General features: G+C 39.4%; 1 protein-coding gene across 3 annotated transcripts in view; it reads left to right on the top strand.

Annotated features, from left to right (window-relative positions):
• The window catches only part of LOC142463888 (ATP-dependent translocase ABCB1-like), a 279,892-nt gene that overhangs the window by 251,210 nt on the left and 12,860 nt on the right, over positions 1-15,822 (top strand). For all 3 annotated transcript variants that reach the window (XM_075566711.1, XM_075566713.1, XM_075566712.1), the window contains 5 exons: positions 4,446-4,523; positions 7,161-7,244; positions 7,909-8,112; positions 13,846-13,946; positions 15,549-15,689. In XM_075566711.1, coding sequence (XP_075422826.1) covers positions 4,446-4,523; positions 7,161-7,244; positions 7,909-8,112; positions 13,846-13,946; positions 15,549-15,689 — 608 coding nt within the window. The remainder of the gene's footprint in view (positions 1-4,445; positions 4,524-7,160; positions 7,245-7,908; positions 8,113-13,845; positions 13,947-15,548; positions 15,690-15,822) is intronic.

The raw sequence follows: 15,822 nt of genomic DNA, 5'->3' as shown, positions 1-15,822 counted from the left end.
TTTACATTTTAGAAAGGCAGATTTTAATAAACTGAGGAATAATCTATAAGGAATAATTTTGAATTATGTTTCTGCAGGAAAAGATGTGGAAGATATATGGGCAGTCTTTAAAACATGGTTAGAAAAGCACACCTATCAGTGTGGGTAATATATATAAAAAAACAAGTCTAAACCAATGTGGGTAAATAAACAGATAGGAGAAGAAATGGAAAGGAAGAGAGTGGCATTTATATTCTAAATGTCAGAAGGGACGGAGGCATCATATCAGAATTATAAGGAATGTGGCAAAGTTGCAAAAGGACAATGAAATTAGCAGAAATTGAAAATAAAAAAAGAATTGCAATAGAAAGTAAAAATATCCCTAAAAAGATCTTTAAATTCCTTAATTACAAAAAAATGAGAAAAGACAATATAAGACCCTTTCAGTGTGAGATGGGCAGGCAAATTATTGGAGATACAGAAAAATCAGAGGTTTAAAACAAATTATTTGCCGCTGTATTTACCAAGAAAGAATCAATTGCAATATTGGTGCCACAGAAGGAAGCCAAATAAGTTCATAGGCGGCTTGATAAAATTCAAGTAAATAAGGCACCTGGCCAATGGCATACATCCAAGAGTTCTTCAGGATTCCATTTCCACAGTCACAGTACCTCAAGATTGATGTAAAGCAGACTTGGTGTCTATATTTAAAAAGGGAGCTGGATCACAACCGGGGAAATATATAATTGTATCAATAGTAGGAAAGCTACTTGAAGGTTTAGTACACAATAATATTCAGGAACATGTCATGAAAAACAAAATTATTTGTAACAATCAGCATGGATTTATGAAGGATAGGTTGTGCCAAACTAACCTTATTAGTTTCTTTGAGGAGGTAAGTAAGAATTTATAACAGGGCCATTCAGTTGACGTGGTCTATTTAGATTTTGCAAAGCCTTTTGATATGGTTCCACACAAGAGGTTAGTGTACAAAATAAAGCAGGATTATTTGCACCTGGATTGAAAACCAGTTGAAGGATATACAACAGAGAGTTTCCTTAAATGGAACATTTTCAGGTTGGGCTAAAGTTGGGAGTGCAGTTCCTCAGGGATCAATACAGGAACCCCTGATTTTTAACTTGTTTATTAATGACCTTGAAGTTGGCATAGTGAACAAAGTCTCCATGATTGCAAATGACACTAAATTGTTTAAGGGAGTTGAATCAGAGAAGGATGTAATATCTCTACAGAACGACTTGAATAGACTGGAAACCTGGTCAAGTAAATGGCAGATGAGGTTTAATACACAAAAATGTATGCTCATGCATTGGGGAAACAAGAATCGACAGAATACATACAAATGAAATGGGGATAAAATAGGAGACTTTTTCATTGAGAAGGATTTAGGAGTGCTTGTAGACAGCAGGCTTAACAATACTGCCCAAAGTCATGCAGTTGATGCAAAGGCAAACGAGATCTTACCTTGCATTAAACGGGCAATGGATGGAAGGGAGGTAAACATAATTATGCCCCGCTATAAAGCATTAGTAAGACCAGACCTTGAAAAACAAGTACTGTTTTGGGCACCACTCCATAGAAAAGACATTATGAAACAAGAAAAAGAGCAGAGACGAGCCACCAAATTAATAAAGGAGCTAGATAAAGTGACTTATGAGGAGAGGCTAGCTAAATTAGATTTGTTTACATTAGAAAAGGGGCATCTAACAGGGGATATGAAAACTATATACAAATATATTTGAAGAAAAAACACGGACATTTCAAAAGAACTATTTATCCCAAGTGCAGTACAAAGGACACAGGGTCATACCTTAACGTTAGAGGAAAGGAGATTTCACCAGCAACAAAGGAAAGGGATCTTCACAGGAAGGGCAGTTAAAATGTGGAAGATACAATACCTGATGGCAGACACAATAGATATCTTCACAAAAAAAGTTGTATATGTTTTAGAAAGGAAAGGTATACAGGGATATACCAAATAAGTAAACAAGAGAAGGATGTTGATCCAGGAAGAAATCTGATTGTCAATATTTAGAGTCAGACAGGAATATATTTTTTCCTCTTACCAAATATCATTAGATAATGATGATGATTTTTGTTTGACTTCCTCTGGATCAAAATACTGTAAGTTCAAATATAGCATAAAGTATCTGTCGTCTAAATTTAGTATACAGTAAGTTGAACTTGATGGACATATGTCTTTCATCCTTATCTACTATATAACTATTTAACATCAGATAAATCATGCATTGCACAATAATGATAACAGGTTCTCAGCCAGGACTCTTATAAGTAACCATGGGTTGCTGTAGATTAGATATATTACCACACCAAGATTGTTGAAGTCCCGGGAGGGGATACTACTGTAGTTAGCTGTAGTCAGCAGTGATCTGCAATGTACCCACAATATATCACATTGGCATCCATTTAGGCACCCTCAAGCCAAATCTTCGACAATCGATCACAGGAAAACAGATCGATCGGCAATGTAGCTAATTACTTATAATAATAATAATAGCATGTTCTTGTATAGCGCTGCTAGTTTTACGTAGCGCTTTACAGAGACATTTTGCAGGCAAAGGTCCCTGCCCCATGGAGCTTACAATCTATGTTTTGTTTTTTTTTGGTGCCTGAGGCACATGGAGATAAAGTGACTTGCCCAAGGTCACAAGGAGCCAACACTGGGAATTGAACAAGGCTCACCTGCTCCAAATTGAGTGCCAGTCAGTGTCTTGACTCACTGAGCCGTTCCTTCTCCATTGTGTGTCTTATCTTGATGCACATATTAAAGGGGGAACATTTTTTTTTAACGGCAGCTTGGACTGCTGCCTTAAATTTGATTCTAGAGGATATGGGAAGACAGTGTAGGAATTTGCATAGTGGATCGATGAGTGAGGTAGATTAGTATGGCAGCAGTATTTTGGATTTATAGGAGTTGGGACAGCCAGACAAGGGGAATGTCAGCTAGGAGAAGGAAGAAGTAGTCAAGCCGGGACAAGATGCATGAGTAAATAAAGATTTTAATTGTCATAAGTGAGAAAAGGGCGTATTCATAGCAATATTTCAGAGCTGGAAAATTATAGGACTTACTGAGGAATTGATTGCGAGGAATGCAGAAGAGGTCAGAGTCAAAGATGACACATAGGCTGCGTCCATGGTCGGGCAGACCGTGCGGAGGCGTAAGCATGCTGACCGATCAAACTGCCCAACGCAGTGACCGCTTCTGTGTGGCATGCGGGTGCACGTGTGCGGAAGCGGGAGGGGGCCCGCGTTGCGCAAGAAATTAGTTCAAACTGATTTCTTGGTGCGACAGGCCGGTCACGTAAGCTGTTCGCCCAATGAGGGCGAACCAGCTCCGTGACATCAATGGCACGCCCAGAGACACGCCCATGGATGGCGTGCGTACCATGGCAAGCACCCGCTTTCCCTCAGCCTCCGCCCGCCTCCGCACGGGAGAACTTACTATGTCCGCAGCCTTAGGACACGGGCTTGCGATTGTGGTATTATTGATGGTGAAGGACCATATTTGTGTAGAAGGGATAGTGGAAGGGGAAAGAGCATTAGTTCTTTTTTAGACATGTTAAGCTTCAGGTAATGATGGAACATCCAGGAGGAGATTGCAGGTGACAGTTGGTGTCATGAGAGAAGAGAGGAGGAGAGGTAAATGTGGGTGTGATCGACATAGAGATGATACTGAAAGCCAGAAATTGTATAAGTTAACCAAGAGAAAAGGTGTAGAGTGAGAAGAGCAGTGGGCCAAGGATAGCTTTGTGGAACCCCAAAAGAAAGAGGGAGTGAAGAGGAGGAGACAACACAGAAGGGAACACTGGCTTCATCACAGAGGTCAATGGAGTAGAGAGTGTGCAGGAGATGGGGATGGTCAACAGTATTGAAGGCAGCAGAAAGATCCAGGAGAATAAGTCAGGAGATATGACCTTAAGACAGATGTGAGTAGGTCATGGGCATCTTTTGTAAGTGCTGTCTTAATAGAGTGTAAATGGCTGAAAACAGATTACAAAGAATCAAGCACCCAGTTGGGGGAGAGAAACGTTCTTTTCAGTAAGACAGGAATTGTAGAATACAATTTTATTTCAAATACTGCCATGTTCCAAAGATTCCTATTAGCAGCAATTTTTCCAGGTAGTAGAGAACATTTAAAAATATATAATTAGAAAGTTATTTGCACACCATTTAGTTAAAGCCTCTCACAATGCATTGCGCGAAACAATTGCAAATGTTTATATTATATTTGTCTTGAACTTAACATCAAGTTTTTTAGATAGCTTGATATCGATAACTTGATGCTATATTAGTGAACAGAAAAGTAGTAACTGCACAGTTAAGCAACATTTATTAAAACTTATTTTATAAAGGTTTATACAAGAGATACTTTATGTATGCACATATGACTACCGTAGCATAATAGTGATATTTTTTTAACACTTCAGGGGTTCGCTTTTGGAATATCTGGTGAAAATCTGACCATGAGATTGCGGTCTCTATCATTTAAGGCACTGCTCCGACAGGTACAGTATGAACCATTTAATGAATGAATTAATTATTATTTAATTAAAGCTGCAGTATTATGTTTATTTATATAGGGATTTGCATTACATAAGCGTTATTTAATGCATTAATATCTGTGTAAATTATGCTTTGTGAGCCAGAGCATATTGTGCCACACAAACCATGCAGATGTTTTAAAGATACACAAAGGAAAAAAAATAAGGAAAGAGAATTAGAACTGGTTGCAATCCATTTTAATGTGTATTGCTTTACTACTCAATGTCTTTTAACTCTCATTTATATGAAAAATACTGATTCAAAGAAAAGTACTACACATTAATGCTAAGTGATACAGAAACGACACTAGATGGCGCTCAAACACTCTATCTATATATAACCGTGCAGTAAAAAACAGTGATAAAGTGAATCAAAAATGTATACTGTACTGTGCAGTAAAGATAAAAGTAAAAAAACTCTCAAACTCTTGGAGGACTGTTTCAAGGTCCACAATCAAAGCACAAAAGGAAAATCAGGGGAGCGTCAATACCTAGGAGAAAATAAATAAAACTACCATAGTGCATAACGTAATAAATAAACACATAAAATGGCAGAGCTCTCAAAGGAGCGTATATGCTAGATGATAGAAAAAATGTCCATCCATAGATAGCAATCAGGAACAAAATAAGGAGGTAAGTAGACCCAGAAGAGAGACACAGAGCCAAAAAAATTTAAAAAGCCAAAACATTTATCCAACAATGATAAAATTGGAGACTTACAAGATACCAGATGGTTTACAGCATTGGTGTAAGGGTAATGATGTTGAACCGAGTCGCGTTCTCGGGAACTCTGCACACCGCCGCTTCTGCCACCGATCTCCGTCCTGTGCTGCTGTTTGGAGCCAATACGTTACTTCCGGTTTTTCGTACGTATAGCAGACGCCACCGGAACTTCCAACCGCAGACTCTCTCCCTCTGGATCTCACACTGAGGGTTACGCTCTACGCGTTTCGCCGTGCGGGATGACGGCTTAGAGCGTAACCCTCAGTGTGAGATCCAGAGGGAGAGAGTCTGCGGTTGGAAGTTCCGGTGGCGTCTGCTATACGTACGAAAAACCGGAAGTGACGTATCGGCTCCAAACAGCAGCACAGGACGGAGATCGGTGGCAGAAGCGGCGGTGTGCAGAGTTCCAGAGAACGCGACTCGGTTCAACATCGTTACCCTTACACCAATGCTGTAAACCATCTGGTATCTTGTAAGCCTCCAATTTTATCATTGTCGGATAAATGTTTTGGCTTTTTTTATTTTTTTGGCTCTGTGTCTCTCTTCTGGGTCTACTTACCTCCTTATTTTGTTCCTGATTGCTATCTATGGATGGACATTTTTTCTATCATCTAGCATATACGCTCCTTTGAGAGCTCTGCCATTTTATGTGTTTATTTATTACGTTATGCACTATGGTAGTTTTATTTATTTTCTTCTAGGTATTGACGCTCCCCTGATTTTCCTTTTGTGCTTTGATTAATGCTAAGTGACTCAGAATCTCTTTTACCTCAGTTTAGCTGCATTTATAGTTTTTTTTAAATACACAGCAATGACCTAAATTCATTAAAGGTTATTAAATTCGCAATAATATTTGGTGTCAAATGTCAGTAAAACAGGTAATATGCAATATCTTTGCTGATACAGTATCTATATTCACCAAACAAATTCACCCAAAGCTATTTGTGGCTACACAAACTATATAACAAGTCCCTATTCATTAATGTAAGTTATGTAAAAACTTTTGCAAATTGTGTAACTATAACAGCAAGTAGAACAAAGTTTGTCCAATCCTGAGTAATAACTAAATTAATTACTGAATACTTAGAAGATTAGTTTGTCTAAGAGGTTAATATTGAAAAATGACATGTTAAATTAATGCATTTTGTAATGATCTATTACATATTACAGGCGACCCATTCACATTTTCAATATTTATATAGTTGCTAGTACTGTATATACTGTATACAGTTAAGAATGGCCTAGTATCTGTCTGAGAAAGGTGATAAAAGCTACAGTAGTGCTATTTTGTCCTGGTGGTGCAATATCGCCAGTGATCAAACTTCAGTGAATAGCACATGAATGAAGGTGTATTCCGGCAACAGAAAATATTTTATGGAATTACCTGACTAATAAATATATAAATAGCAAATATGGGCATAAAGATCACATTTATCAGTTGTTACATGACTATGAACACTTTATCTTGAGTTACAAGGAACCAGTTCTATTTTCAGAAGTTATTAGCTTATAACAATGGTGCTCAAGTTCACTCCTCAAGGGCTACAGTACTATCAGACCATATTTTTAGGATTTCTCTCATTAACTCATTTCTAAGCTACAGTATTAACCCATCATAATTCTCAGAGACAACTTGCTTAGATATGTACAGTATTGCCCTGAAAAGCTGCTATTTTTAGTAACTCAAGTACTACTGTAATGTATACTTGAGCACCAGTGGCCTATATTGTTTGAAAACGGTAACTTAAATATAATGCTTAACAAGAAAAGTGTTAGACTAAAATGAGTATGAAACATAAGTACAGTTGTCAACTTCTGCTTCATAGGCATTTTGCAATTGTGATACTTGATACAGTATATTAATACATTTTCTTGCAGGATATTGGATTCTTTGATGATCACGCAAATGCAGTTGGTGTTTTGCTTACAAGACTTGCAACAGATGCTTCTCAAGTAAAAGGGGTATATATAAATCATTATTTAAAAAAAAAAAATTATTATTGTTTTAACAGCATACTATTTTAGTAGTTAGTTCAGTTTAGACATGGATTCCTTGAAGGGTTTATAGTTTTGGTTATGATAAATCAAAACCCATTGAGCAATGAATAGACAAGACAGTTGTCAAACAATAAAATACATGGAAAATATGGTGTGTTTTAAATGCACACATTTCATTTGGTGAAAGGGACTTGAACTTCGTAATTTTTTTTATTATTTCCCTTTATGTAGTTTATATTTTAGTGGTTTAGTACCTTTCCTCTGGTAAGAATGAGTAAGGAAATGTATCATCTATATAAAGTGGTGATATATTCAACCATGTATTTTCCAAGGCATTTTAATTGAATACCAAAATAAACTGAAACATTTATAAGTGAAACGTTACTGTAGAAATAACGTATATTATGATTTAATAAACATTATATGCACATACATATACATTAGTCCTTTTATAATTTTTGTATTGTTTTGTGTTTCTCGTTTAGACAGAGAAAGATTTGGACTTCAAAGATTTTTTTAACATCTTTTGGAGTACTTAACACTAATTCATAGTAACTATTAAAAATGTACAAAATGTCAAGTTCCTCTTTCAATTTTAATATTGCTTTTACTCATGTCTTTTCTTTAGGCTACTGGAAGCCGGTTGGGTATAATCACTATGACCGTTTGTACTCTGCTGGCGGCTATCATTATTGCCTTTGTGCATGGTTGGCAGCTAACTCTGCTCATTTTGGCATGTGTTCCTTTTTTGATTGGTGCCAATTTTATTAGAATGAAATCCATGGCTGGTCATGCATCAAAGGATCAAAAGGCTTTAGAGGAAGCTGGAAGAGTAAGTGTACTTGACTCTCAAAAATGGGATCAAACATGTTAACAGGAGTCATTGGGATTTTCATTCTTTTTTAGGAGACTTGCTCTAAGATTTAGGAGGTTGCATGTTGTAACTTTATGATGTTTGCCAATTGAGTGTGCGGTGGTTGGTGTGCTGGTTTTCAGACTTCTCTACCAACATTCAGTAGATAGTGCACAGCTTTTGAGTAATCCAAGGTGTATGGTGATGTTGGGCGTGGGCCAGGAGGGAGGAGTTTGTAGTGGATAGAGGAAGTAATATTTCCATGAGGCCACTAGAAAGAACAAAGTTGAGGTACATACCAGGTTCATTATGCCAGAGGTAGGTAAAGATGTATGGAGCTGTTTTGAGCCAAGTTTGTGCAAATTAAACAGCAGGGGTGTGCCTTTACCTTGTCAAATGTTTTTCTGCATTGCAATGCTTGGGTCTATGCAGTGGGCTGAGTTAGTAGTAGTGCAGGAGGTAGTTATGTGCAGTCAGTGTTGGGAGAGGCAAAAGATCAATAATACAAGCCGGGTGGGCAATTCTTTTAAAACAGGACTTGCAGATCAGGGACATACCAAAAGATCAATAATACAAGCCAAGTGGGTAATTCTTTTAAAACAGGACTTGCAGATCAGGGACATCCAAAAGATCAATAATACAAGCCAGGTGGGTAATTCTTTTAAAACAGGACTTGCAGATCAGGGACATACCAAAAGATCAATAATAGAAGCCGGTGGATAATTCTTGTAAAACAGGACTTGCAGATCAGGGACATACTTGTGAAGAGAATGCAATTAGATCCAGGTCATATCAGCTGAGGTTATTGGTCTTGCATGAAGAAAAGTAAATATATAAACTATAGTCTAACTATATATTATCACTTAAAATTATCACTTTAAATGCATCACTCTTAAGATGCCAATGCAGGATTGACCTGTTTGAGAATGGTGAATGGACCCAAGAATCTTGGAGCCAGTTTCAATGTAGGTGTCTTCAATCTTATGTTCTTAGAAGAAAGCCACACTTTGTCTCCTGGCCTAAACTTGTGTGCCTCACGGCGATGGCGATCTGCCTGTGTCTTTTGTTTGAGTACTGCCTCCTGCAGAGTCTTCTGAATCCTCTTCCAAGAATTTTGGAGCGAGTTCACCCTGGAATCTGCTGCTGGAACTCCGGAAGGATTGGAAGAGATGGGCATACATGCTGGATGAAATCCGTGACCCCCGATCGGACACTATAGAGAGTTGAACTCCATGAATATGAAATATTTCTTTGATATAAATATCTGCCAGGGTGGCAGAGTTAGGAAGACCCTTGAGAGGAATGAAATTGGCCTATTTGTAAAACCTATCAACAATAACGAGAATAGTATTCATCCCACGAGAAACAGGAAGCTCAACAATAAAGTCCATTGAGAAGTGGGTCCACGGTCGGTCTGGAATGTGTAAGGGATGAAGCAGACCAGACGGGTATTGCGGGTGGACTTATTTCGAGCACAAATGGAACAGGAGTTAATTAATTCTTTGATATCCTTAAACATATTAAGCCACCAAAAGGTGCGTCTGAGCAAATCGGAAGTCCTCTTCATACCCGGGTGACCGGCAGACCTAGAGGAATGACCCCACTCAAGGATCTTCTGGTGAAATTGTGGTACAGCATACAAACAACCCTCCTGCACTTCCATACCCTCAGGGATGAGCGTCTGCGTCTCCAAGATCTTGTCCAGTATATCAAAAGAGTTAATGAATGTGTACTATGTATAGCGCTTGATCAAGATAAAATAGTGCAGTGCACAGTGGTGTGTAAATTTAAATGACGTGTTAGCGGCCTGGATCCCTAATGTGGAGACTATCCCAATGTAATTTCCAAATGGATGGTGAATATACAAATAAAAGGTGAATGACCCTGGCGCTTGTGTGTGAACAACAAATGATGAATAATAGTGATAAACAAATGGTGAACACAGTGATCATTTCAAATTAATATAAATTGAATAAGTGAATAAGTCCTCAAAGGATATAACCAATCTGCGTCCTTGAGATGAAATAAGGAAAGTCTTTTATTCCTGGTGAGTTTGTAGTCCCCACTGTAGAAAAGTTCTTCCCTTATTATAAACGGGGGTCCTAATTGAAGAGACAAAAGCAGGGACAGGACATTGCGCAGTAACGTACAGCAAAAGGATTGCCTTCCCAACGGATGTCCCAAATGGTGCCTACTTACTAGAAATAGGAAAAATTAGCACAGTGGATAGAATCTGTGTGATGAACCGTCTAAGTCCTGTCTTCTCCAAAGTTGCACAAACCCCACGTGACGTCTCTGGTTCAGCTGGATCTCCAAACAGTCTCCATCCTCATGCAGTCTAAGAATCTCAGTATTGTGGGATAAAGAGAGAAACGGATTGCGCAATAACGTTTAAAACTTTATTGTGCAACCTCACAAGTACAGAAACATACTTACAATGTGTTACGCCGGTGCTGCCCACAGACCAGACCCGTTCCTTTCACTGAGGTGAGGAACGTATAGAAGCACGCACCCGCAGCAAAGGGAGCGTGTCCGGAGTGTGGTGATTTGGCGTTGCCAGGCCAGGTGTTATTTAGCTAGCAATACTTGCCGGTACCGGTGTAGAAATGCCGTTGTCGTTGCCGTTAGCCAAAGTCTGGGATTGGAGAATTCCGGAAGGTCGTTTGTCCAAGCAGGGGTCAAGAGCCAGAGAGAGACGTCCGCCAAGCCAAGTCGTAACCTGAGAGAATAAGAGAGAAAACGCCAGAGTAGTAATCCAAGTGAAAACTATGTCGAGCAATGAATGATAGGAAGGACTGGCATTATAAAGTGTGGCTGACCAATCAGAAGTGAAGGCAGACCTGGAGGACTGCGTGGAGCCATCCTGGATAGGTTCCCTTGATTGGCAGGCAGGTGAGGACTCTTGTCTTGACAGGAGATCATATTCCTGTGTTGGGGGCGGGTCTTCACTGCCAGAGCAGTGAATAAATTAACTTCGCCCGGCGCGCGCCTGAACAGCGAGCAATATGGCGGCCGCGTGAGATACTGCTGGAAACCGGGGACGCCGAGGACGACGGGGAACCCCCAGAACCGCCAGAGGTGAGTGGCGCTGGCGAGGGATGCGCGCCACGGCAGCAGGGGGGAATATATGAGCAGAGGAACCAGGGCGCGGACGCCGCGATCCCTGATTCCTCACACAATGTTCCTGTCAATTAAAAGCAATGTATTTGAAGTGTCGCTAAGGCTTGAGACCCACACACGGCTTCTCACAGTCCACCGAATGTCCCGTGCACTCGGTACACACAAATTGCGTTCCACATGACTCCGTGACTGCGGCCTGCGATGATGATGTCAGTGTCACTGCACCTACGGCTGGACTGATCACCTGACCGGCACATCAAAATTGGCTCCTCCCTATGCGTTTCGTGACGGGGATTCGTCACTTCCTCAGGGGATTGATCACACACATCACACAGATTCTATCCACTGTGCTCATTTTTCCTATTTCTAGTAAGTGAATTTGGCTGCAGGAGATTGGGGAGGTGGTCTGGAGGTGTGGCGGACGCGTCACGAAGCTGGTTTGTCCTCATTGACTGAACCACGGACATAACTCGGCTGCGCTTGAAAAGACCCGGTTAGGGCATGAAAGGACAAAGGACAAAGAAAAATACCGATGGTGCAGATCAATGGTACAAAATTAATGCTTTATATTGATGCTAAAAATTGCGCACTCACAATGTAAAAATAGTAAAACAGCATGTATCACTCAAGGTGAAAGTGGTTAAGGTAGGATAGTGCTGAAGCTCACCCCGCCGCCTCCGTTATGTGACCTATTCGCACTGGGTCATCTGCTGTCTGGCTCGCGTTGCAGCTTTTGGAGCTCTGCTCCGTCAAGGTCTCCAATGCGTCGCGCCACTTCCGGTATGCGTTTGGAACTCCGCTCCGTCACGGTCTCCAATGCGTCGCGTCACTTCCGGTATGGCTTGTGATAGGCAGCAGTTCGGCACCAATCCTCTCTCTTCCTGGGCAGTTCTACTCAACGCATTTCGCCAATGGGAAAGCTGGCTTAATCAGGATTATGATGCCCCCTCCCTTCTCATGCATTACATACCATGATCAATTATTTTCTGTATTAACCCTTATGTGGTCCATAGAAATAGGAACACTTGGGTTTAGTTTAATGTATACATATCACTGTGATAAAAACAACAGAGAGTATTAGTAAGTGCCATCTAAATTATTCTCTAATGGGGCTATATATGAATACATTCATGCACGTACTCTTTTCTATATATATGTGGCAGAGAATATCATATTTATTTATCTATCAGACCCATATTATGTAGGTAGGGGGAGCACTCAAATCTTGGGATGGTATACAGGGAAAAAGAATGGAAGAAATAATAGTGCAGACCAAATACAGTATGTGCAAACAATAGTCTCTAAATAGGTCTCACTCACAATAAATGGATGAATAACAGACGTGTTAGAGACCCTTCTCTCTCTGACTGGAGCCCTTGTACAATAGATGCCTTCTGATGCTGTTGGTGTTAAATCAGTTATCTGGTGGGCTAAAGGGGTCCATAAATTCTGAGTGTACCTCCCGAAAATGCAATAAAGAAAGAGAGCACACAATGGTGTAGTACATAAGGGTATAATGTGGCATAAACACACACAGGTATTACACTCACATTTGTACAATGGTATCGATCGCTGGAGAGAGCCGTAGGTGACTCGTGGGGGGATGCCGCTAGTACAGTCACTTGGATTATGGACAAAATGTGTTCATAAATGTTGTTTTAATGCAGCAATCCTGACAAACTAACCCCCCCATTTAGTGTTGCAGAGTTGGAAGCGGGATCCTCTGGAGATGATTCTTGTTATTTTCAGCTCCAAGGAGCCCATATGTCCTTACAGTAAGATACTCACTGGTGTCATTCCTAGTTTTTCTTCCTGCCTTTTTTTAAAGGCATTTAAATAGCCATCCATTAGGAAGCTGCAACCAGGGATGTTGGGGCTTCCTTTTGGCACCCGGTTTGGTTGCCATATTTTTCCCCCAGAGGAAGATTTGAACCCGGTAACTATACTGGTACAGTATGTACTGTGTGTCTGTATTCGGTGAGTCACCAGGGCTAAAAATAGTGCTGATTGGCTCTGCAAGGGCCGCTGTTTCCTAGCCTGTAAAAAAAGTTAATTAAAAAACTGAAAAGAAAAAAAACTGAGGGCGTTACTTCTTTAATTTCACATAAGAACAGATTGGTGAGGCGGTGCAGCTGCTTTGGGGAAAAAATGCAGACCGGGATTCTTCTAAGTCTGTACAAACCTTTTAATGGCACATCACTGCAAAAAATCCACTCTTACACGTTTCAAGCAGCACACCGCGCTTTATCAAAGAGTTCCACATATCCTTAAAATTTTGCAACATTTAACAATGTTTAAAGATGAAAAAAGTTCTGCTGAAATAAAACGTATATTTCTTCAATTTTTAATTTTTTCTGTCGACATTTCAAGTACATGGCAGTATAAAAATGGTCATGTGACCTTGCACATTGCTCATGTGACACTTGACAAAAAGTTTTTGGACTATTTTTGCAAACATTTTTCTATGAATAAGTGGCAAATGTTGCCTGATTTTCCCATACATTTTGCACATCTCTAATGTGAATACAATCCATTATATGCTCAAAACCGCTTTTCAAAAAGGTACATAATATGTTTATCATTTTTGGGTAGATCTCAACTGAAGCTGTTGAAAATATAAGAACAGTGGTGTCACTGACAAGAGAAGAAGCATTTTATGAAAGATATACTCAAAGTTTAAGTGGACCATACAGGTAAGACTGTCCCAGTTTTTGTAAACTTAAAAATAATACATCTAAAATAAAGTGCTTAAAGTTGTGTATATATATATCTATCATTAAACTAGATGTAGTTTCTGTTGATGTACTAGATTGCCCTAATGCAAGCATTTGACTGTCAAAATGAAAATCATTTTCTTAATGTATGCGGTATTTAGCACGTTTTTTTTAACGCAATCTGTTGTGGTAATGGGAACAATAATGTTTGCTACAGTACATCTGTAACTGACTGACTGTTTGAAACAAACTATTAATGTGATTATTTATATATATATATAGATATATATATATATATCTATATATATATACATACATACGCACAACACAAAAACAAGTCTGCAACAGACTAAATATGAAAAAAACAAAATCAGTAGAATCGCCTATAAAAAAATAATAACAATAGGATACTGACGGTGCTGGGGATAAAGAAGATATGAAAACAAAAATAGAAACAAAGTAACCCACGTAAAGCACTCTGGTGTAAACAAGTATAACACATTTATTAAAGACATCACATTTATGTGATGTGTCTTTAATAAATTTGTTATACTTGTTTACACCAAAATGCTTTACGTGGGATACTTTGTTTCTATTTATTATATATATATATATAAATATATATATATATATATATATATATATATATATATATATATATATATATATATATATAGTCATTGGTATGGAGATTTGCACTCACGTTTGTTAGAAGGCAGATGCTTGTCCCATATGAAGCATATAGACGTGTAGTAACCAGGAGGATCCTGATGACAGAAGACAGCACACCGCAATGATGATACAAAAAAGTGTGTATTGTGAACACAGGGCCGCCAACGTTTCGGTCCTCGTAGAGGGACCTTCCTCAGGGCTGCAACAAGTGACTGTTCTAAACACCCATATATACCCCCAACATCATACAATAAAATACCTGAAACCACTTAAAAAAACGAATTAACCATCCCAGGTACAGCCCACCTCCAACAAGCACCAATAGGAAAAATTGTTACTAACCAGTACCAATGGGATAGCTGTATCTACGGTAAGGGATAAGGGCCGTGCATAACAACAACATCTATGCCCATACGTCACCTAACTCCCAATCGCATACCCGGTAACCTGTAGAGACCATGAATCTGCTCCAACTTCCCGTCGCATATGGCGCCTCTTTACCTACGTAGAACTGCTGGCAGCTTGACTAATTCAGTGAAGGAAAATGGTGCATGCGCATCAACACTCTCGCAGAGCGGGCCCTGCGCCTAACTACCCTATGGCGTCCATGCCGACCACAGGAATAGTGCGCACGCAACATGTCCCGCAGTGCGCAACTGATGGTCACTAAACCGCGTCTATGGAGGAAGAATAATGTATGCGTGTAGACAGCAAAAGGAAGCCCTGCGCATAGCTACCCGGTGGCTTCCTTGCCAACAGGAGAATACGTGTGCAGGCCCTGCATAGTTTATTTGATGTGCTAGAAAAATGCAGATTTCCTTTGTTATATTTTTCATGTCGAATTATACATTTTCTGACATTTGGCATTTTATTCAATAATTTTTATTGTCCTTTCTTTTTCTACTTTAGTGATGCGTTGGCTAAAGCTCCTATCTATGGCGCTACTTATGCTGTTTCCCAGTCAATAAACTACTTTGTCAATGCAGCTGTATTTCGATTCGGAGCTTGGCTTATTGCACACTGCTACACACAATTTGAGAATGTGTTCATGTAAGTACTTTATTAATAGCAATGTTAATTCATTATTGTAATATTAATCCTTTGCTGGCTGACCAGCCTGCAGTTAACTTTAAAGCAATGCATTTAAAGAAGTTGATTCTGGCAGTCAAGCTATTCAATTTAG

The sequence above is a fragment of the Ascaphus truei genome, chromosome 12 (assembly GCF_040206685.1).
Source record: "Ascaphus truei isolate aAscTru1 chromosome 12, aAscTru1.hap1, whole genome shotgun sequence".
NCBI lineage: Eukaryota > Metazoa > Chordata > Amphibia > Anura > Ascaphidae > Ascaphus > Ascaphus truei.
Note: the sequence above shows the minus strand (reverse complement) of the source record. Positions and strands in the feature narration are given on the sequence as shown.